Source organism: Dermacentor variabilis, unplaced genomic scaffold, assembly GCF_050947875.1.
Source record: "Dermacentor variabilis isolate Ectoservices unplaced genomic scaffold, ASM5094787v1 scaffold_12, whole genome shotgun sequence".
Lineage (NCBI taxonomy): Eukaryota > Metazoa > Arthropoda > Arachnida > Ixodida > Ixodidae > Dermacentor > Dermacentor variabilis.
This window is the reverse complement of record NW_027460280.1, coordinates 30,591,027-30,614,302: the sequence shown is the minus strand read 5'-3', so window position 1 is coordinate 30,614,302 and position 23,276 is coordinate 30,591,027. Positions and strand designations below refer to the sequence as shown.

The window sequence follows — 23,276 nt, the reverse complement described above, 5'->3', positions numbered from 1 at the left end:
TATAAACAGTGTCCCATACCGGGTGACCCACGATTGGACAGCGGTTGGTTTCGAACGCGGTTCCAGCCCGGTGCTCTAGCTTTAAGACTATGTATACTTCCAAGTGACCCAAATTAGCGTTTAAGCGGTTAGAGAGAGGCTTCCGCAGAACTCTTACGTCAAGCTCTTGCCTTTGCTTCGATTTGTTGATAAATTCAACTTCGCCCTGCCGTCTACGAGCCGCCTGTTTAGCTCAGATGGTAGACCGGCTGCCCCGGAAAGGCGGCGGTCCCGGTTTCGAGTCCCGGACCAGGACGAATTTTTCTTCAACTGCGAAGCTTTTCTTTCGAGGAACCCGTATGGGTTTACTTTGTAGCAATTGCTACAATTGAGTGGATGTCTCATTTTCCCTTAATTATATAAACAGATAGATAGATAGATCGAAAAATGGCTGAAGTACCCTAAGAATGCGAATTCCATTAAAGATCTATTAGTTGACGGGCAAAATGCTGCGATAATACACACAGTAATGCATAAAGTCGTTTCGCTTTAAACGATGGGTGCGTAATACACATAAAAGAAAGGAATTCAGCCTCATCGTGCATTTCACGAACGTTTCATCCGTTATTATGTAAAACCTGAAAAAATTTTTTTTCTTACACACACGTGCTATTTGTATAACTGAAAACCAAATCATACCATTTTCGTGACGCCATGTGCGGAATGCATACCTAGCATCAACCACTCTTGAAGTATCTTCGAATACCTGCAGGTCATGTAGTAGTATTCAGGAGGAGTATATGCACATACGGCTTCACGTGTCGAAGTAATTAAAATGCTACAATTTCAAGCACTGCCAGCAAAGAATGGACACAGTGATTCTGTGCAACACAGACATACATGGTAAAGGCAAAAAGCATCGGAAGAAACAATCCAAAAACAAAAGTTTCTATTTTTACTAAGAAAAAAAATTATTTGTACGGGAACTACAAAGTTTACTTCATTTAGAAAAAGGCTTTTTTTCTCCAGTTTAAGCTTTAAGGCTTGGTTTTTCTTAGTTTTAACAGAATTGGTTGTATATTTTGTCACAAGGACTGCGAGAAAAATTATTTTTGTTTGTTTCATTGCTATCCTCAATTACTAGTTGTGTGCACCGTAATCACTCACGTAAGTGTAGGCAGGTAAATCTTATATGCGCACGCCTAACATTCTTAATTTATGTAAAAAGCAAAAAAAATCCACAACAGCTGTTCACTGGACCAGTTAATGCCACTGAGAGCATGGCTACGTTCGAGGAGTTTCTTTTTACGCGGACCACTCTCTCTTTTTTAATTCTCATACCAAGGCCACTGCCACTTTTGCAATATACGTGGCTAGTCGGAGATTAGCAGCGAGAGAATTTTCAGCGATTATTTTCCGGCTGCTTCATGCAGGTTACTCTTCACCGCTTGGCCATTGACGCTTCATTCTGCGGGAGACAACGGCGGGAAGAAAGGAAGTGCTCCTGTTTCTTACCCTCGCCGCAACGTTCCCGGTGCGCGCCTCTCTCTCATCACGATCACTCTCTACCTCTCGTCACTCCTGAGAAAGGAAGTGCTGGGACTATCTCACGGTTGGGGACTGTTGTCCCGCACGAGAGCAGTGCAAGACAATGACGGTCGTGCCGCCAGCCTTTCGATATATACGATGACACACACCCCTGGGAGCGGCAGTGCCGGTACCGTCTTGCGGTTGGGTCAATTATCCCGCGCAATAGTGGTGCAGGACAATGATGTTTTTGCCGCTGATGAGGGTAGGCACACCAATCTGGTAGCCTTGGCAAGCCGAGCCTGATGTGCTGTACGCCGATTATAGCACCCATTAGGCCACAATGCCTTAGAGCTTAGGCCAACAAAGCTTATCGAAACTCTCATTCTCTCCAAAAACAAGACATATCCATTGACATGTACTATATTTATAGTCCCCACTTTAGTAGTCTTGTGTTGTGAAAAGACTAAGCACAACAGCGACATTCATGGTGTATCGGCATGGTGTTCCCGAACGGACGCAGCACATTCAAGAGGGTCTTTGTCCGTGTCTTTGCTAAAGTTAATAAGTGACGTGAAGTTCGTATGTTAGTGGCAAAGCTTAGCACATTCATCTAAGGGTATTGTGTCGAAAGGGTGGGCGGGCCGACAAGGTATGAAATATGCTACATATATCACCTAACAGTCAGTGCCACCTAGACGTGTAGCCTACACAACACAAGCTTGAGAGGCACTCCAGGAGACTCCGAGGACGGTCCTCTTTGAAGACATATATGCTAATCTCTGCCCAGTATTATATTTGCGTAACGCAATAAACAAGTCCTTGTAGATTAGGCTCTCCAGCTGCTCTCCCCCCCCCAAAAAAAAAAAACACAGCGTAAAAGAAAAAAATTGCTGGATGGCTCGTAGCCCGTTGGCTTGCGACCTCATCTTTCTCATTCTGCGCGTTGCCTTTTTCGCCTGTTCTTGAATGATGACGCTGTGACGGACTGAATGACGTGCCTGTTGAGTGTAACTTTCCTAAACTCTCGCTGAAAGACTGCTCCCGTGTGTTGAACGTGCTGGCAAGTCTCGTAAATCTAGATCCGCCTGAGCCAACCTCTTCCGAAATATGCGCGCGCACTTCACCACTCTCCGAGGCCTACGCAGAGTCTGTTATGCTTCGAAGTTTTGCCAAAACACTCATGGCACTTTCCGGAACCTTGGAGGATTTCAAGATGTTGAATTTCTGTCGCGTCAGCCAACCTTAGATACAATTTGATACGTCTGGCGCATAAATAGGGTTCACATCCTGACTGGCTGTCATCATTGGTCTGAAGTATGGGCTGAACTGTGTGTTTGGCAAAGTTTTATTGTTTTTCCTAAGTTTTTCATCATTAAGTGTATCTGCACACGTATGTGATAACATTTGTCGCGTAAACGGACAGATTTGCTTTTCTGAAGGAATATGTTCGTGTCGTCATCATCATCACCAGCCTGTTTTATGTCCACTGCAGGACGAAGGCCTCTCCCTGCGATCTCCAATTACCCCTGTCCTGTGCCAACTGATTCCAACTAGCGCTCGCGATTTTCCTAATTTCATAGCTCCACCGTTCTCTTCTGTCGTCCTCGAGTGCGTTTCCCTTCTCTTACCCATTCTGCAACCCTAATGGTCGAGCGGTTATCTAACCGGCGCATTACATGACCTGCCCACCCGTTTGCTCTCTGATCCAAGCCTCTCTCTTTCTGTCTCTTAACGTTATGCCTAGCAATCTTCGTTCAATCGCTCTTTGCGCGGTCCTTAACTTGTTCTCAAGCTTCTTTGTCAGTCTCCAAGTCTCTGCCTCATATGTCAGCACTGGCAAAATGCACTGATTGTACACCTTCCTTTTCAATGAAAATGGTAAGGTTCCAGTCAAGAGCTGACAATGTCTGCCGTATGCGATCCAACCCATTTTTATTCTTCTATGAATTTCCTTCTCATGAACAGGGTTCCCTATGATTAATTGACATAGGTAAACTTGCTCCTTCACTGAATCTAGAGGCTGACTGGTGATCCTGAACTCTTGTTCCTTTGCCCGGCCATTCATAATTATCTTTGTCTTCGGCATATTAATCTTCAACCCCACTCTTACACTCTCTCTGTTAAGGTCCTTAATCATTTGTTGTAACTCGTCTGCATTGTTGCTGGATAGAATAATATCATCGACAAACCGAAGGTTGCTGAGATATTCGCCGTCGATCTAAGCATGCAGTGAATAGCTTTGGAGAAATTGTGTCTCCCTGTATAACCCCTTTCTCTATAGGTATCTCCCTGCTTTTCTTGTGTAGAATTAAGGTAGCTGTAGAACCTCTGTAGATATTCTTACGCGAAGGATGAGTCAGTAAGACGAGAAACTATTTACATATTATATTTACAACAACGGTTGCAGCGAAGACCGGTCAGATTCACAGCGCGAGCCCAGTTCGTTCTTCCTCCTCTTTTCTGGAGTGACGGCGCCCACGCGCCTCGTTCAAACAAACAAATACCACACGCGTGTAGCAATATTTTCCAAGTTTTTACGTAAGCGTTCTGTACTCCTTGATTACGTAGTGCCTCTATGACTGCTGGTATCCCTACTGAATCAAATGCATTTTCGTAATCTATATAAGCCACATAGAGAGGCTTATTGTACTCTGCAAATTTCGCGATAATCTGATTGATGACATGGATGTGATCCATTGTAAAGTATCTCTTCCGGAAGCCAGCCTGTTCCCTTGGTTGACAAAATCGAGTGTTGCACTTATTCTATTGGAGATTATTTTGGTAAATATTTTATATAATACTGGGAGCAAGCTAAGGGTCCTATAATTTTTCAATTCTTTAACGTCTCCCTTTTTGTGGATTAGTATAATGTCTGCGTTCTTCCAGTTTTCTGGGACCTTTGCAGTCGATAGACACTTCGTATAAAGAGCCGCCAGTTTGTAGTTAGGTGAAACGTCTGGAGACAACTCTGAAGTGAATGCTAACAGCTCCCAACTGATCTGCGTACATCTCACCATAGAAGACTGTGTTTAATCCCCGGTGGCGCCGGTGAGCGAAGTATGTACTGTATGGAGAACGTATGAATTCTGTTGGAAATTAATGACTTTGACTTGATTCCTAATGTCTCTCAGCGACAAACGGTGCACGATTGGCCAAAGAGGCATTTCGCGTTTAAAGTACTATGCATACAACAGCCCGCATGCAGGTACGCGACTAACGACGAAGGACCAGCTGCACGGGTTGGGTATTTAGTTTCACTTAATACCGCGCTTATGTCCAGTTCACTGCTGCCAGAAGCGCCTATACCAACACCGCCGCAATTCCCGAAAACTTCACCTTGTTTGTGAAATTTTAGCTGAGACACCAGACGACATCGCGCAAGCAAGTGATTCTGTGAGGGAGTTCTGAAAAGAAAATGAGGCATCGGAAAAGCATAGGATTGCGTTTTCCAGATGGTAGCAGTCAAAATAGAACTCCACATTTCACATACAGGCATCCCGACTCCGGTACACAAGTTCTCTAAAACTGCTGAACTGTTTCACTTTCTCTCCCCCCACCCCTCGCCCCTCCTTCAAAGTTAGGCTTTTCTTTCCGCTCCAAACGCTCTCGGCACTTATCGCCAATGTGGCTACAGACGTGAATGTTTAACTATTATTCGCGGTGACGGCTGGTCCTCGTGCGCGGGAAGATTTAGAGCGAAGAAAAGCGGCACCCGTCCGCGCAGTGGGGATTTGTTAATTGATTATTCATGCGCATCGGCAGCCCAACAGAATAGGGGTCGGAGAAAGAGTTCTCCCCTCTTGCATACTACTGGCCACGGACGTCGCACTAACAGGAGTGGCCGTTTCTCAACGCACGTTCGCTTCATTGAAAATTCGCTACCGGACTGAGGCAACCGTGCACGTTATAGGGCAGTAGGCAGCCTGTGTTGATTCGTGTTCCATAGCTCCGTACTAGTTAAAACCAATGCTGAAAGAGACGCAGAGGATGAGGAAGTCGCTATGCATAAACCGACTCATTTTTTTCCCTCCCACTCTCACCCTACTCCGTGCCCGTAAATATCCTCCCCCCGCCCCCACTCCCCCACCTCCTTGGTGCTCTCTCCTCTGATCAGGGCGGCGGAAGTATAGTGCTTCGGAAGCCGCGAGCCTGAGTAGCCCTTAAACAAGCTGATACCTGTACTCCGATCTAGCGGCGCTTTCCACTGGATACAACATATCAAAATGTCCCTTGCCAGGGACGGAACCAGACGCCTGGGACTTATAACATGGATTACCAGGCTTATATCCGAAACGCTCCCGCCAACTTCTGCAAGCGGGCCTTTGTTGTACAGATCGGTGGGTACATGACAACAGATACCACAAAATACATCTTGAATTCAAGCACAACACAGGTCTTACAGCAAAAATATAACACGTGTCAAACATTGCGCCATATGGCAAGCCATTATCAAAATAATAAAATAATGAAAAAAAAAGTAACGGAAGAATTAAAGATACTCTCATCATCGATCTATAAACCGAGATTAAAAGCATGTGGGCAATCGAAAGGAATCCATGACTGGCTGCAGCGAGAGCGATCCAATATCTTGGGTCCACAAAGTGGCAACAGACTTTGGCAAAACTCCGATCGAAGTTTAATTAACAGCCTTCGCGTAAGACATATTGAGCAATCAGTGGATGATTTCACAGATGTCGAAGTACTGAGAACTGTTTGACGAAATGAGCGTGACGTTCGCCACTACCTGAGCGCAGTGGTGTCGCATCAAGTTTGTCTGTTCGTTTACCAATATGGCTTAAAACAAAACCAACCTGTCACGAGAATCTCGTTGACCTCGGCACAACTTCTACGGTAGTACAGGCAGAAAGTAGGAACGGAACTTGGCAATTTTTTTACTTTGCCTGTTGGTGACGTTGCCAGCCGAGATTGCGAGGCTGCTACCTATTTTCCTACGCACCCTACCACACCCTTGCGCACCCTGTCTGCTTGATTTTGCCCTAGAGGTGCCAAGAAGGCCGGCGCTCCCGGTAACAGCTGTGCCTTAAAGGAAGAACAAATACTGAGTAGTGGCAGATGGAAATCATACGACCATACCATGGGTGCTCGTCGCTGCCCTATCGTCATCGGTGGTGGGCATCTTGGGAAGGCACACCTGGGTGCTTCGCGATGCGCAGACCGTCTGAACCTTGTTGTCTGGGCGTTCCCAGAGCTCTCGCCGACCTGACAGCCGATACGTTGGGCCGCCTGCGCAGGACGCGTTCCCGCGCACACCTCTTCGCTGTTCGTATTTCGCTCGCTTCCGACGGTCGGTTTTATCACAACAAGCAGTTCGCGTGTCTCCGATCACATCCGTCCCCTAACGCACCGTGAGAACGCATTGTGTCCCTAGTTAGGCAGGGAACGTGAGAGGATCGGTACGAGGAGGAAGACATGCAGCCATTTTATACGCGGATAATAGCTGCAATGCGCGCCTAAGACCTTCACGCATAGTAGTCGTTCACCTGCATGACGTATAATACATGCCTTCTCCGTTCAGGTTCAAACCCTTATAGGAACGCTAAACAGAAAAAGAAATATTTATTCTGTATTCGTGAATTACGCTTCCACAATACCAAACACACCTCTCATATCACGAAAACACGCTTGGTAAGCCAGAAAGAGCACAAAACCGAAATACAGGTAGCGGCGCCGCCTTGAAATTGCCGCACCAGCTCGCCTCGACGTCATGGATTTTGACAGCGTCTACTATAGGTCAGCCTAGTTCGTGGTTTAGTGCTAAAGACGAACTGCATTGTAACGAACAGGGTGAGTTTCGGGAACTTTCGAGGAGCCCACACGGCTCAAATACTTAAAGATACTTTGAAATCCGTGACGTCGCACTGACGTACTGGCGTCGGGGTTTCAGCGCAAAATAAAAAAAACTGACACTTGGGCTTTCATTTTTACGCTCACGCTCAGCAGAACGCCAGTGCATTTTTTTATATAGTGAAAATAACACAACAGCACTCTGTCCTGTGCACATTACTCGCTCGTACTGTGTTGCGCTGTTCCTGTTTTTATTCTAAAGATGAACCAACCAGCCCCATTGAACACACTGCTAACATAATGAAAGTTGGTCACGGTGAGGTTGCAACAGCTGGCTATACTACTATTTCGATCTTCCAGAACGACAAAATCAATCAATCAATAAATAAATCAATCAATCAATCAATCAATCAATCAATCAATCAATCAATCAATCAAATGTTTACTATACTACACAGAAACCGCTACGAATCTTTCATACCGCTGCACATAAGAAGTTATACACAGTACAGATTAGACAAATGTGGAAGACCTAAAAATGTGAGGTGGAGGGAAAATAGGGAAGAAGAAAAACACAGAGAATCAACTCTCAAACATGAATATTTATTTCCTGTGTTTTGGTGGCCGGGTCATAGGACAATGAGCGCTGCAAGAAGGCCACACAGTAAAACACAGAATGCTGCCTTCCAGATACCACTGGAAGGCCGGCGCTGCAGTCGACGTGATGTGGCATGAAGTATCACGTGGGCAGAGCTGCTTCGTCGGCTTCTCTGCCTACAAAAGCTCCGCCAGGGAAGCCTCAGCGATGCTGTGGTTCGCAGCTCACCTGTCATGAAGACATCAAAGAGAATTCACGAAGATTGAACCGCTTCGAAGGGCTATCGCATGTCCCTGTAGGCGACTGAGTCACCAGGTGCATAGAAAACTTACTTTAAAACAGCTCCGGAATCGTTCGCTAACAATATTTTATTTTAATGCTAAAGGATTTTATGGCCCATTACGCGAAAATCCGTCGGCGTATTCGGTGTGACCGAAAGATGGTACCGCAAATGGCCGACGGCTCAGAGTAAGCACACGTCACAAAATGCTCGAATTGATGTCATAATTATCAGGGTGGTTCCTCTGAACAAAGTGAATCAACGGCTCTGAAAAGATAATCTCGGTCTGGGTGGGAATCGATTCCGGGCCTCTGAGGTTTGCGACGAGCACGCTCCGCCGACGCCACATCCTGTCCTCGCTCACTAAAGGCGTGCCTAGTGCGTGCGCCGCTGCACACGTGACGGCGCAGCCAATGGGAAGGAGGGGGTGCCAGGACATGTAGGTATAAAATGAGTGTATGAGATAAAAAGCATCATTGTCCAATTGAACGGCTTTGAGTCGTCCTTCCGGTTACGAAATCCTCGCGGGCAAGTGAGACGGTCGGCGCGTTTCGATTTGGCCTCATCGAGGCGCGCAGTTAGAAAGCAGGCGAGAGCTCGCGCGGCAAAAACCGTTCACTAATGGGTCTATAACGCTTTCGCATTCCCATACGTAAGCAGTCGTAAGTGTCGCTGCCGAATCTTGTTTCTTTGCTCGTTCCAAATGCTACTACTTCTACTACTACTACTACTACTACTACTACTACTACTACTACTACTACTACTACTACTACTACTAATACTAATAATAATAATAATAATAATAATAATAATAAATATGATATATATGATATTATATGCATATATTTTTTCATATGAATATTTGTATAATAGGAGTAATAAAAATCGGGCCTCGCGGTTTCCTTTCCACTTATTCGTATATATGTATGTTATATTCGAAGCGGCGGAAATTACTAGCACGAGAAATCGAAACACATATTCAACTAAGTAACATAAATCAGCAGCATGTTACACTCCTGTAACACCTGAAGGCGAAAGCCTGCTGCACACGTGGTAATGCATAAAGGGATCTGATCGGAGGGGTCAGACTGCTTGCAACATATAACGCGCTGCATTGCAAACTGAACATATCGGCGCTGTAAGTCGATTTCCTCAACGACAATGCACTTCCTGAAGGTTATTTCTTTATGTTTTTCGTTCTTTCTTTATTTCCGTCTTTTCTTCTTTAACTCTTTCTTTCTTTGTTATTTCGTCCGTTCTTTATTTCGTTTTCTTTCATCCTTTCGTTTATTAGTTTATTCTTTAATATTCAGCCATTCCGTGTTTGCTTGCATATGAGGAGGGGGGGGGGGGGGTTGTGAGCCATTTCTGATGCTGGTGTTTCTTTCCTTTCTTTCCTCCGTTCTCTTTCTTTCGTGTCTTCATTCATATTCAGCCATTAAGTCTTTGCTTGCTTACGGCGGTATAAGTCATTCCAGATTATGTTTTTTTTCTTTTCGGGTATGATCTACTGATGATATTTTTTGTACCACTCGCCAACTTTTGTTTATCCACTCTACGTGATGATGACATTCTTGAACCATTCGACTAGACGCTGCTTTTTTCGGGTGTGAGCCATTACAACCAGCCAATTAAGGCTTCCGCCTTAAAAATTCACTGATGAACTTCTTAGTAAATTCCTTTACGGCACATATTGCAATTTGCGAATTGTAGGCGGTGAGCATCCAAGACGTATCCACTTGGAATGAATTTCGAGGATGACACCAGTTTCGAGATACCATTTCCCGAAGTTTTTAATGAAATACATGGGCGTTCCACTTAATTTCGTGCTTGAATGCATGAAAAAGGGCTTTCTTTAAAAGACTAAGTGGAATTTTTGGGGCAAGTTTGGCAGCGCATTTCTCCAAACTAGCGTCATTCTGAAAATTATTTCCAAGGGAATACGCCTTCTAAACTAACCGGCTACCATTCGTAAACCGCATTATGTGCCATAATATAATTAATTCAAAACATAATTAGTCAATTTTTGCTAATTAGTTGAATATGTGTATAAATTTCTTGTGCGATTAATGTCCGCCTCTCTGAATAATTCAGCTCAAGGACTAGAATTATCTTATCTGCAAAAGGCTATTTTCTAAAGTTCCATAAAACCTAAAAATGATCACCTTGTATACCGTGATTTGCCGATTTATTTATTTAGGTATAGCGAAGATGTTCTTAAAAAGCGCATTTTGGCGTTCAGATCGCTTATCTAAAAAGGCGAGCATTTTCTTCAAGGAAAATCCGAATGCACAGGTAGCTATAATTAAAAAGATGCGCTGATTATATTTTTAATTGTTCACTGGGCTAGATGTTGAAATTGTAAAATTGAGCGGTGGTCACGTCACGCCTGCTGAGTCGAAATCTTAAATCTAGTGTTAAAACTGACTGACATTTGTGTCTCCAAATGCGGTGCAACATGTATTGGCGTTGCTCTTAAAGGTTTCGCGAGAGCCTCCCTATAAGAATTTGGAACGATAAGAAACGTAACGCCGATGAATATTTTAGTGCATTTGGGGCGTACGTACCGAAAATGACGCTTGTATCAAGATTTATGCCAGGCAGATGTGACTTCACTATGTCTCGGTTTTTACTTCGCAATTTCGACAAGCGAGTAACCAAATCGAAATGGAAATATCGCGCGATAACGTACGCGTGCATGTGCAATCGCTAGGTAAGAATTCGTATGATTGTTACGTTGAGAAGGCAATGGCTGCGATATTACAGACAACGTATATAGGACAAATATATTTTATTGCTTCTCTCACGCAAAAGAGCCGGCTCTGCGAAATCCATTGCAACGACAGCACACAGTGGCCGAGCATTGTATATTGTGAAGGTAAGGCGTGTGTTTGCACTTTTCCCAGGAACATTCATTTGCGAGTTGATAATTTCCCCTGTTCCGGAGGCAGTTACAGAAGTGTGCATGAGGGCGCAAGGGTGGTGGCTTATTTGAGCGCTGGCAGTCAAACTATGAGCAGCGCGTCGTGTTATCCCTCGTAGCACGTCAGCAGCGCGCTACCGGTAAATGACACCACCGTATGTCCTCGCGCCCAACATTTTGGTTGATATTGGGAAGAATAATACAGATGAAATTTTTGGAAAAAGGTTTGACAGGCACAAGTTAGTGGATAACAAAGGATTCATAAGAGAGAGTGCTCTTTCTTCTTGATATGTGCTTGCGCTAAACAACATTTTTCTTTTTTTGAGAAATGCCATAGCAACAAGGCCAAACACTCATGGTAATGCAGATGGAGCAAGGGAAGAGAATGTAATCGCACGCACACACAACACTTCTTCCGTTACCGATGTCGAATTGCAATACGGGGTCGCTGCTTTTGATGAGTTTTGTCTACTTCATCCTATCAGCCACGCCTTCCTCGATGTGTTTTGCTTTCTTAATGCGGTCTTTAATGTTGTATACCTGTAATTTATCAGACTGACCTTGTCTTCCGTCGCTACCGGAGCCAATCTTCATTGCCTCCTTGGCGAACAAACTTTCTATGATCTCATTACGTGGTGAAACAACCTGAGGGACCCTTTGCCGCAACATTCGTGGCCCTGACCGTTGCTGATCGGGAACGACTATATATGCAGACGTGCGGAACGCCATCGTTTCTTGTAACTCCGCACATGCATTTCGGCATCCCCATTCCGGCAGCTTGCATCTTCGGATTGTTGCGCTTCTCCGTCGGGATCGTCTCGCTTCCACGAGTGAATAAGTAACGACACGTGAGAAGGATAAGCATAGGACAAGAGAAGATGTATGCACTGAAAGGTAAGAAGAGTATTGTCATCAGCAATTTCGATGATATAATAAAAGCAGCAGAAGAATTATGTACTGACCTGTGCAGCACCCATAGCAGCCACGCTTTCTTCATTCGAAGTAGCGACGAACAGGATACAGAGGCTTCTTCTATAACTAGCGATGAAGTTAGAAGGGCCTTGCACGACATGACTCAGGGAAAAGCGGCAGGCGAAGATGGAATAACAGTCGATTTAATCAAGTATGGAAGATATATCGTGCTTGAGAAACTTGAGGCCCTTTACACGCAACGCCTCACGACTTCAAGTGTACCAGTGAGCTGGAAGAATGCCAAGGTTATACTAATTCATAAGAAGGGAGATGTTAAAGAAGTGAATAATTATAGGCGCATTAGCTTGCTTTCAGTATTGTATAACATACTCACCAAGATAACTTGAAATAGAATCAAGGCAACACTTGACTTCGAACAACCCACAGGCTGGCTTCAGTAACGCATATCCTAAGGTGAATCAGGTAATCGACAAATCTACGTGGTACAACCAACCTCTCTATATGGCTTTCATAAATTATGAAAAAGCATTTGATTCAGTTAAGACACCCGCAATCATAGAGGTATTGCGTAACCAAGGAGTACAAGACGTCTACGTGAATATCTTGGGAAATATCTAGAAAGGTTTCACAGCTACCTTGGTTCTCCATTCAAGAAAGCGGTCAGGCAAGGAGACACAATGTCACCAACGCTATTCACGGCATTCTTAGAAGTAGTATTCAAGACATCAAACTGGGAAAGCTTAAGAATGAGGATCGACGGTAGATATCTCAGCAACTTTGGGCTTGCAGATGAAATTGTCCTGTTCAGCAACACTGGGGATGAATTGCAAAAAAAAAAAAATGATCGAGGATCTTAGCCGAGAAAGTGTAAGAGTGGGATTGAAGCTTACTATGCAGAATACAAAGGTAATGCTCAATAGCCTGGTAATGGAACAAGAATTCATGATCGCCAGTCAGGTTTAGAGTCTCTGCAGGAGTACGTTTACTATTTATTTATTTACCATCCGGGCCTTCGGCATCAGAGAGAGGAGTAGGTCACTTAGTCACAGAGGAGCTTGATCATGAAAAGAAAATTTACAGAAGAATAAAATAGGTTGGAGTTCATACGGCGGGAAATACCAAATCCTATGACTGTCGTTGAAAAGAAAAGTTTACAATCATTGCATTATACCGGTGCTAACATATCGACCAGAAACTTGGAGGTTAACATAGAAGCTCGAGAACAAGTTGAGGACCGCGCAAAGAGCTATGGAACGAAAAATTTTGGGCGTAACGTTAAGAGACAGGGAGAAAGCGGTGTGGATCAGAAAGAAAACGGGGATAGCCGATTTTCTAGCTGACATTATGCGGAAAAAATGGCGCTTGGCAGGGCATGTAATGCGTAGGGTAGATGACCGGCGGATTATAAGAATTAAAGGTGCCAAGGGAAGGGAAGGGCAGTTGGGGACGGCAGAAAACTAGGTGGGGAAATGAAATTTGAAAATTTGCAGGCGCAAGTTGGAATCAGCTAGCACAAGACAGGCGTAATCGGAGATCGCAGGAAGAGGCTTTGTCCTGTAGTGGACATAAATATAGACTGACGGTGATGACGACAATGAGTAGGATAAAGGTGAAGGGAAACACACACACACACACACACACACACACACACACACACACACACACACACACACACACACACACACACACACACACACACACACACACACACGCACACGCACACGCACACGCGCACACACACACACACACACACACGCACGCACGCACAAAGAAAAAGAACACGCGGGCGTACACATCTTCGAGTTCAAACGAAACTGTAATTATGACTCATGTTGTCCAGTAATATCGTATGCAGATGGCGCATATATAGAACTTCAACTTTGCGTGCAAATGATATAAAGGCGACACTTCGTGAATATCTCTACAGTGTATTATGTGTGTGTTCCGTTTAAGTGTTTACCACAGTGTATATCCTAATCAACACCCAGCAGCAGGAGTAGCATGTCAGGCGACCAGCCCGGCTAACATCTGCTGAATATCGTTAAGGCTTGTATCTTTCTCTCTCTCTACTTTTACAACGCGGAAGTTTTTCCTATATGGTAGAATGTGAAGAATGGGCATTGAGCAGAAAATGAATGCCATATTTTTCCGTAATTCCGCTTTAACCCGAAAAGGGGGCCTGTTAACGCAAATTTCCTATTGCTAAGTGATCGGCACGCAGCCTACATGAGTTCAGATACAAGATTTTCTCCCCTCTCCTCTGGAATATTTCAGCCCCCTTCCCCTCGCTATACAGAGTAGCATGCCAGCGGCTGTATACACACTGGTAAACATCTCTACCTTCTAGTGAAGAGCTTTTTTCTCTTACCTGGAGGGGGCACGCGTCAGCCGGCCGCCTAAGCATACAATGACATAAGGCTTGTACCACCTGACATACATCCGAAATGGCTGGTAAAACCTAGTCGTATGTACCTAGTCATTTCTTTCCGTATTATTCGCCAGAGTTCTGTATTGCATAATGTTACGCATAAAGTCTCATTCTACATGAATTGGAATCTTAAATGCACTCGCTCTTAATTCGTGCATAGTCACATCGTCGCATGGCGTTTTGCTTATTGTATCTCTGGCTGGCACGTACGGAAAGGTCTTCAGCCCAAGTAAGCACAACAATGTTAGCCGAACGAAAGTCGCTTTATTCGGTTAGCGGAGGATTGTATTTACAACTAAGGGTCACCCGTGGCGCCATCCAGTACTATGTAACATACCTACATTGCCCCCCCCCCTTCCCTAAAAAAAAATGAGCCACGTTTGATGGCTCATTTGCATGCAATTAACGAACCTGCCGTTGATTTGCAGACGGAGGGCGACGACGGCATCCAGACCCAGGATGTCCGTTCCTTCAGGTACGACATGAATGCGCACGTCTGCGTGGCGGTCGCGGAAAACGGCCGGAGCGGTGGAACATCCTGTAAGGCGATGCGGTTGCGTGAAAAATCGAAGAGAGTGGCCGAAGACGGACTGCAACAGCGTATAGAGATTGAGCTTCTCGTACGTAATTGCAGACAGAATTGAGACGGCAGAACCGGTGTCGGAGCAGCGAAATAGTTGTAGCGCGTACTTGCACGTTGACGTGCAGTGCTGTTGTATGTCGTTGGCCAAGGTGAAAAACTGTCATGACTTGAATTCCCTCTTCGTCCGTGACCTCTCGAATGGCCAAATGTTTCCTGCCATCTAATTGACTTCTGCACACACGCTCGAAATGACCCCTTTGCCACACCTATTGCACGCCATTGTTCTGGCTCTGCACATTGAAGAACTTGGTATGTTATCTCGAGGAGCCGAAGCGGCAACAAACTCTAGAGGAGGGTGGTGGCTGGCGTGGCACCGCTCTAAAGGCTGCAGAACGTTCCGGTCTCGTAGTTGATGGTGCATGGCGGCCCACTGCGTTCACATCCGTGCCTGGTTTAATTTGCAGTGAGTGTTGTGACGTTGCCTCCATGGTAATGCCGAGTGCATGTTTCAAAGTCAGAGCAGAACCTTCTAGCAGTAGCCGCTCCCGTCGCTGGCAGTGTGTAGTCTTTTCCACGAGTTGATCCCGAATGATGTCGTCTACCCGCGTACCCAAGTAGCATGTAACCGACAGCTCACGGAGGTTAGTGACGAATAAATCCACTGATTCCCCCAGCGACTGAGCTCCCTGGCGGAACAGCTTTAGCTCGACGACGACATTAGTTGTAGCGACGAAGTAAGCTTCGAGCTTTGCCTATGCAACGTCAGGTTCATCCGTTTCGTTCATTACCATGTCTTGCTCTTTTCTTGTCGAAATCGGCACCTGTGCTTCCGGCAATGCATAGGAAATGCGCTGCCCTGTTACTCGCAAACAGTGCAACAAGAGCACTTTGCAGCTGGGTGGACGTTGTTTTCTGAGGCCAGCAGATAATTTCAAACAGCCTACGCTCCTGCTTCCATGGGGTGACTGGCTTTCCCGGTATTGGTAGGAATAATTCTGGCTGAAACAGGCTCATCTTCGAACTTATTCAAGTCCAATGCTATTCATCCTCGTCGCTATCTGTTGTACCTCCGGCTGACGTGTGCGGAGCGGCCTTCAACCCAAGTAAGTCCAACGACGTTAACTGAATGAAATTCGCTTTATTCGATTAGTGTTGGAATATATATACAACTAAGGGTCACCCGTGGCGCCCTCCAATACTATCTAACATAACTACAACAGTGCTCTCGCTAGACTGCTTCTCTGACACTCTTATTCTGTGTACTTTATGCTGTAGTTGTAGTTGCTGCTGTTTGTTGAAGAGCAGGAACGGCAGTGTTGCACAACCAAACTTCAACGTAAACAAAATGAGTAAACCTGATATTCACCGAAAGAACGCTGTGAGGTCGACACGAAAAGTTAGCTGGGAAAGCCGGTGGAACTTCACCTAGAAAAAGATATATCCACCGAAAGAAAAAATTCAGGTAATCTACCATCTCAGGACAGAAGCCATCTCCCGATGAATGCCTAGCCTTTAATGGCAAGATGAAACACGAACCAAGCGCGTGCGCGCTTCCCCCTTTCCATTTTGCATTCTTCGCCAGCTTCTTTAGGGCACATGGGAAGAAGAACAGAGAGAGAGAGAGAGAGAGTTGAAAGGTTTTTTCAAGATCACTCGAAGGCTTGCGTTTCGGTAAACTAGACGGTAGCTTCCGCCGAAAGAACCATGCTGCCTGCGGCTGGAAAAAGCAAAAAAAGAAAGGAGAAAGGGATTCTGATGGGATGATGGCAGTCAGAGCTGGTTGTGCACGCTGCATTTCGAGACGTCAGTGCCCATTGTTAGCGAAACCGGCTCGCTTCCTCATTGCCTAAACATCCGGCCTCGTTCGATGCCGCTTTCAGCGTGATAGCGTTCATTCAAGAACTTACGGTCGCGCACTAAACTATTTCTGGATGCGCACCCAACGGAACGCAAGCGCCGGTCGACACCGGTTGGTGCAACGCGCGTGCGGTTGCGCCCCGAATGGAAACCACGCGCTGCCTTCGACGCGGCGGAAACGCACGCGCTCCCACGCAGGCACGAAGGCATGCACGTATACGAAGACGTCGACACGTGTGTACGCACACACGCATGCGCGCGAGAGTGGAAGAGGGGCTTGTAAGCTCGTTGTATTCGTTTGGCATTCGTCGCCGGGTTTATGGGGCAGAAACCAGGTAGCAGTGCCAAGTGAATTTCCACTCATGTGAAAACGAAACTTCACGCTGAGAATTTTGCATTTGACGCCAGTGAGGACAGGTAATGTTCCATTACATGCTTCCGCACCTTCTCAGCTGCCTGCAGAAACTTTCCTCTCTTCATTTACTTTCATTTACTCTCACCTTGAACGCTCGAATGCATTACACTAGAGTGGCAATACAACGTACTCGTGTAAAAGTGGTCACGAGAAAAAAAAAAGAAACCAAATACAAATAAAGCGAACAGTCAGAAAAAAATGCTAGTTTGGTACAAACTCAAAGCACGCGAAGAAAATGTTTGGAAAGTAAACAACATTCATACAGAAGCGAAAAGTGCACTAGATGGAAGGGTTGACATATCGGTAAACTTGTAAGACTGATTTGTAACGAAATGGAAATGCTAAAAACTGGGAAGGAAACGTTATTGAAAGGGATTCGTCGATGGTTACGAAATTTATTGCGGTTAGCACAGGTCACGATGTGGTCGGTGAGCGCATTCTAAAGAACTACTGCATCAGGTAAGAGGGAAGTAGGCATGGCCGTTGTGCGGCGGGGAATACGTGTTATAGAAGCGCTGTGACTTATGTGACAGGAAGTTGGCAATGCTGGTTTAAGCAAGTGGTGCCTTGATCACGGGTTGCATAGAAGATGGAGTGAAAGCAAGACGCGATCATGCAGCATGGTTTGAATGCTCGTGCATGGATTGATTGTTTCCGTTATAGAAGTGATGACAGTGTATCATAAAGGTAAAGCAGCCTGGCTCACGTATAGCGAACAGAGTGAGCTAAATGCTTCAAAAATAACTGCAGTCGCGAAGAAAGTAGCGCTTTACATTCGCAAATAAAATGTCTGTTTTACTATTCTTGCCATGTTAGTGGGTCAAGGCTATGCGGTAGGCTCACCAAGATTTATTTTTCGTCTTTTTGAAATACTTCCGCAAGCTGTGCTAGACAAATTGATTCGCATGCAAGATAGTACTTACTTGACGTACGAACAAAAAATAAAAGAAACCCGTCGTGGTTGCTCAGTGGCTACGGTGTTGGGCTGCTGAGTACGAGGTCGCGGGATCGAAACCCGGCTACGGCGGCCGCCTTTCGACGGAGGCGAAAGCACCCGTGTACTTAGATTTAGGTGCACGTTAAAGAATTCCAGGTGGTCAAAATTTCCGGAGTCCTACACTACGGCGTGCCTTATAATCAGAATGTGGTTTTGGCACATGAAACCACATAATTTTTTTTAAAGAAGAAAAAATTAATGGACTGAATATTAAGCTACGCCTTTAAACACCCGCATGGCAAAAAATACGAGAAGTATTATTTTTGAAAAGCCCATCTAAACTACTTTTTAAAATCTAAAAGTCCATTCACTTCACGGTGCTTGCAATATGAGTGTTATTGAAGGTGAACTTCCAATCCCTGTATGGTGTCAAATACAAAAACCTACAAGTTCTCGTTCGCTAGCGCCTGGGCCGCACCTACAGGGTGTTCCAGCTAAGTGCCACCAAATCTGTACTGCTCAGTGTTCTGTTAAGGGACTCCTAACATTTTGCATGCACAGGTTGGGCGAGCCAAAGACATAGGGGAAAAACAAGGAAAAATTAAGAGAATCGTTGCAAAATGTGGTCGCTGGGCCGCGTATTCTGTAAGGAATATTTTTGTCCTATTCTATTACTTTCTCTTCATCCGTCTTGCCGATCGGCCGATTCCAACGACAGCGGCGTGCGGCTTTGTTTCGTGCGACATTGGGCAAGTAGAACGAAAATCACACGAACAATTACAAAATATGACCCTTGAAGCCTCAGCGTGGTTTCACTTCAAAGAAACTGGCATATAGGAGCTGTCTCACTAAGAAACACTGGTGTTTACCGAGCAAAGTGCATATTCTATGCGGTATAGCGGAGCTGGTGAACCACTTCCGATTGCTCTCCGGCATACGGGGCAGCAAATGCGACTTCGTTATATCGATATAACAAAAAACGAACGAATGAACTAAGTGTTATAAGGACATTAATTTCATATTCAGGAGTTAGGAACATCAGAGTGGAGTGCGCATGCTCCCATCACCACACGGCGTCCTGTATTGCGGGAGTATCGAGTGCACCAAAGGCGTTCAACCTTCGACACTGCCGAGATGACGCTGGCCGTGGCACCCTCTTCCCGGCCACTGGGCGAACCGAGCAAAACCCGAAGTAAGCAGTGGGCTGATCATTTTGTGTATGCGCGCATAGCAGCATCCAAATACGCACGTATACCTGGCTACAGGAAAGACAACACGGCTACGACATGATTGCTTTGAAAAAAAGTAATAATAATAAAACGCCAATTATGCAACCACGCCGTTGCTTTGTTTGTTTATCAACTGTAGATGAATGGGAAGATAATGACTGAGAAACGGGCTTTTACACCTAGCTAAAGATAAATCTTGATAGAACCACTGAAACATTCACATATATGCGGGTAGAACCATCTCAAATCTTTCTTCTCTGCGCAAGGACGTTTTAAAATTGCGACGATTTCCTCAAATATCTATACTAAGACCTTCGCAGGCAAATTGTAACAGGTTTGCCACCACACACACACAAAAAAAAAGAAACACAAAAAAACGCTTCCACTCATGCAGCATGTGCAGCTATAGGCGCATAGCATCTCATTCCTCCAGGCATTTCCGACTCGTTGCCTGCGTGTTTAGTTGTTTGCCGGAAACGACATTCCCCAAGAAAATAAAATGAAAAAAACACTCTTGTTTCCAACCTGTGGCTGCTAAAGTCGCCGGTTCCCTATCTTCCTATAATTCCTGTGTTTGTGATTGAGCCAAATTAATTAATGTTGGTCATAGTAGGCAGCAACATCAGCAGTGTTCGCGAAAACCATGTTTTATTAGGTAATTGATACTAACAGAAATGAAAGCAGAGTGGTCAGAGATTTTCAGTTTTCGTTGGTTTGTTCGATCGGCAACAATTGCAGCATTCTTAAAGAGGTCATTCCTCACAAGGTGAGCGCACATTACCTCCGCACTAAGACCTAGCTATGTTTTTAACGATCCGTAATTGAAGGAGCCTTTATTGTCTCCGGCTACTCCTCATCCCCGGGAAAGCAAGACTAAAAGCACAAAACACTGAAAAGCACTAAAGAGAGTCAAATATCACAGATATTTGCGAAGTTCGGCGCAGGAGTAAAGGAAGGCTCAGAAGAGAGTAAAAAGACACGAGATTGATGATAGGTATCTTCACGTATCCACATATCGGCACATAAACACATTATAACATCAGACGTGAGTTGCACATATACTGAGGTTAGCTACCCATATGCGGTCTATGGCATTAAACAAATGGTGTCCTCAACCACGAACATTAGGTATGAGCGTAATATTTTTGCATTTCTTACGAAAACTTGAAAAGCCACCGGTGTTTTTTTCCTTAAAGCCATTTTTGGCCATGAACCAAGTATTTTTTTTTTCAGGGTGAACTGGTGGACGGTCTAACCACATCAAATCAGCCTTTAGTCTTGGCCTCGACATATCGTGTCAGGCACTCGAGAAGGAAGTGTTGAGCGTCTTGGTGAGCGTGGCCACAAGGGCTCTGCGGACTACATAGCAACGCATTGAATTCTTTGCAAGAACGTGCCGCGTACATGCTCTGCCAGGCTACAGGCTGTGCAATAAGGTTATAAAATTTCTATTGTCGCTCAACTTTGACGGAGTGGACAATTTAATGTTATGGTCTATAAAAAATAACTTTGCCCACTTTGATTTTAATTTAAGCCAAGCGTTTGTGCTAAGTCGACAGGATATCCGTCTCAGCAACTGGTGAACTTCACTACGGGAGAAGGGTGATTTCTTATATAATCAATTTCATGGACCTGCTTTGCAGCACCGTCCGCTACAGTGTTTCCATGAATATTGTGGTGCCCCAGCATCCACTCATACCGTATAACGTAATTTCTTGTGCTGGATTTTAAATCATTAAAAATGACCCATTTCTATGTGATCTCTGTTGATGCTATGAAGCGCAAAGCAGAAAGGATAGCAAATAATTCGGTGACAGTAAGGGATGTCACTCTAGATAATTTAAACCTTTGTTCTAGCTCCAGGTCTGGTGCGATAGATGCGGACAGAGGAATTATCTAGGCACGATTCATCCTTACACGCATGACTATACTGTGGATATAAACAGTAAATATGGTACAGTGCATGTTGTTGTGCCGCTATCATGAACACATCTGTCTTGCGTACGATCTCCTTGACTGACAATTCTATCTTGGATGTTGTCACCACCAAGGAGGGTTATTGATGTCGTCGCATGAACAACGTCACGATGGCCTTGAAGCTTGCATGCGAGTGGAGAAAGTGAACTTTCTCAATCAGGAAGCATCGCGCCGTTTTTAACCAATGCGGAAAAATATTTCCCAAGATGATGCTAAAGGGAAGTAGTAAACGAGGCTAAAATATCACGTTACTCTTTCAGAACTTGTCATATCTTTACACGACAAAGAAGGCATTTTTTTGTATTTGCGCACTAACTGCGGGGACAGTGAAGCATGTCTGGCGTCACGGATTTCACTATCTCTTTCCTTGGCTTGTTTATTGTGCACAAAAAGCCTGTAAAATTTGTCAGGTATTTCGTTAACCTATGAAATGAATATAATCGTAAATTGTAGTGTTAGTAGTAGTAATAGTAGTAGTTCTAGTAGCAGCAGCAGTACCAGTAGTAATAATTGGTAGTTAGTAGTAGCAGTAGTAGTAGTGGTAGTAGTAGTAGTAGTGGTAGTAACCAGTAGAAGTTGTACTAATTGGAGTATCAGTGGTACTACTAGTTGTGGTTGTTGTTGTTTTAAACCATACGCAAGCCTGTTTTTGGGGGTAGGATGTTGCCAAAAAATATGATCACGGTGAACAGGTGTTTCGCTGAAGGAATGCAGGAATGATAAAGCTATTCTTTAACAAACAGCGCGAGTAACGGGACACAGAAAAGAGGCACACGACACTGTGTCCCGTTATTCGCACTGTTTGCTAAAGACTGTGTTCGTACCACCAAGCCCGGCTAGCCACCATTCTGAAGATAAAGCTATATTCGCTGACGCCTTTCAGTCGGAATGTACTGGTAGAACAGGAGCGCGCCACTTCTGCACATCTATCAGATCGCCAGGCCCTCCAGCGTTATTCTGATCTTGCAGGCTTTACACATACTATGTTGCGTGCTGTGTACTTTGTGTATGTTGTATGTCTGGCGTGTGTCCTGTACCTATAATTCCACGTATCATTGTTTTCTATCTTCTCTCATTCCACTTATCGTCGTTTTCAATCCATCTCTTTTTTTTCTGTTTCACCTTGCTTCAAAGCCACTATAGGCAAAAAATAAACGTAACAGCAAAAAAAAAAAAAAAAGATCAGCTTTCCTTTTTTTTTTTCGCTCCTTATTTTGACCAGCAAAACGTAGAAATGAAATTTTACAGGCAATTTCCATTTTTACATAATACTATTCCGGCTGCTTTAATTTAAAAGCTCCGGTTCTCCTGAGGTACTGGCGACCAACGATGTTTGGGGACACTTCAATATGGCGATGGAACCTTAATAACGGATAGCTTTTTTCTCTTTCAAACATTGCAGTTAATCTGAGGTGCTAGAAATTGAAGCCCTGTTAATGTGTTGTGAGCGCCACCACACACAACGCGGGAAGTGAAACGGTGTCAACGCCCTGTTCCAGGACGCTATCGGTTTTACAGGACACTGAAGATTCCTCCATACTTTGTTTGGGTCAGCTCTATCCCCATTAGCGGTTTATTTATTTCATTTTTTTGCAAGATACAGATAACTAAATTGAAATTTTGAGTTGCTAATGCTAAAAGCAACACGGATCAAATTTGGAACTAATTCAGCCGCACGCTCACACATGCACTATAGGGCTTTATAGCTCTAACTGCGTAGCTGCTGAGTCCGTTAGTATCATTGATTGATCTCGATATGACCTGCTTTTTGATACCGCCACGTAAACAAGCATTAGAAGGCC

General features: G+C 44.7%; 1 protein-coding gene across 3 annotated transcripts in view; it reads right to left on the bottom strand.

Annotated features, from left to right (window-relative positions):
• The window catches only part of LOC142565921 (uncharacterized), a 173,485-nt gene extending 166,801 nt beyond the window's left edge, over positions 1-6,684 (bottom strand). For all 3 annotated transcript variants that reach the window (XM_075676528.1, XM_075676529.1, XM_075676527.1), the window contains exon 1: positions 6,604-6,684. In XM_075676528.1, coding sequence (XP_075532643.1) covers positions 6,604-6,646 — 43 coding nt within the window. In that variant the 5' untranslated portion in view covers positions 6,647-6,684. The remainder of the gene's footprint in view (positions 1-6,603) is intronic.
• Positions 6,685-23,276: the final 16,592 nt, after the last annotated feature.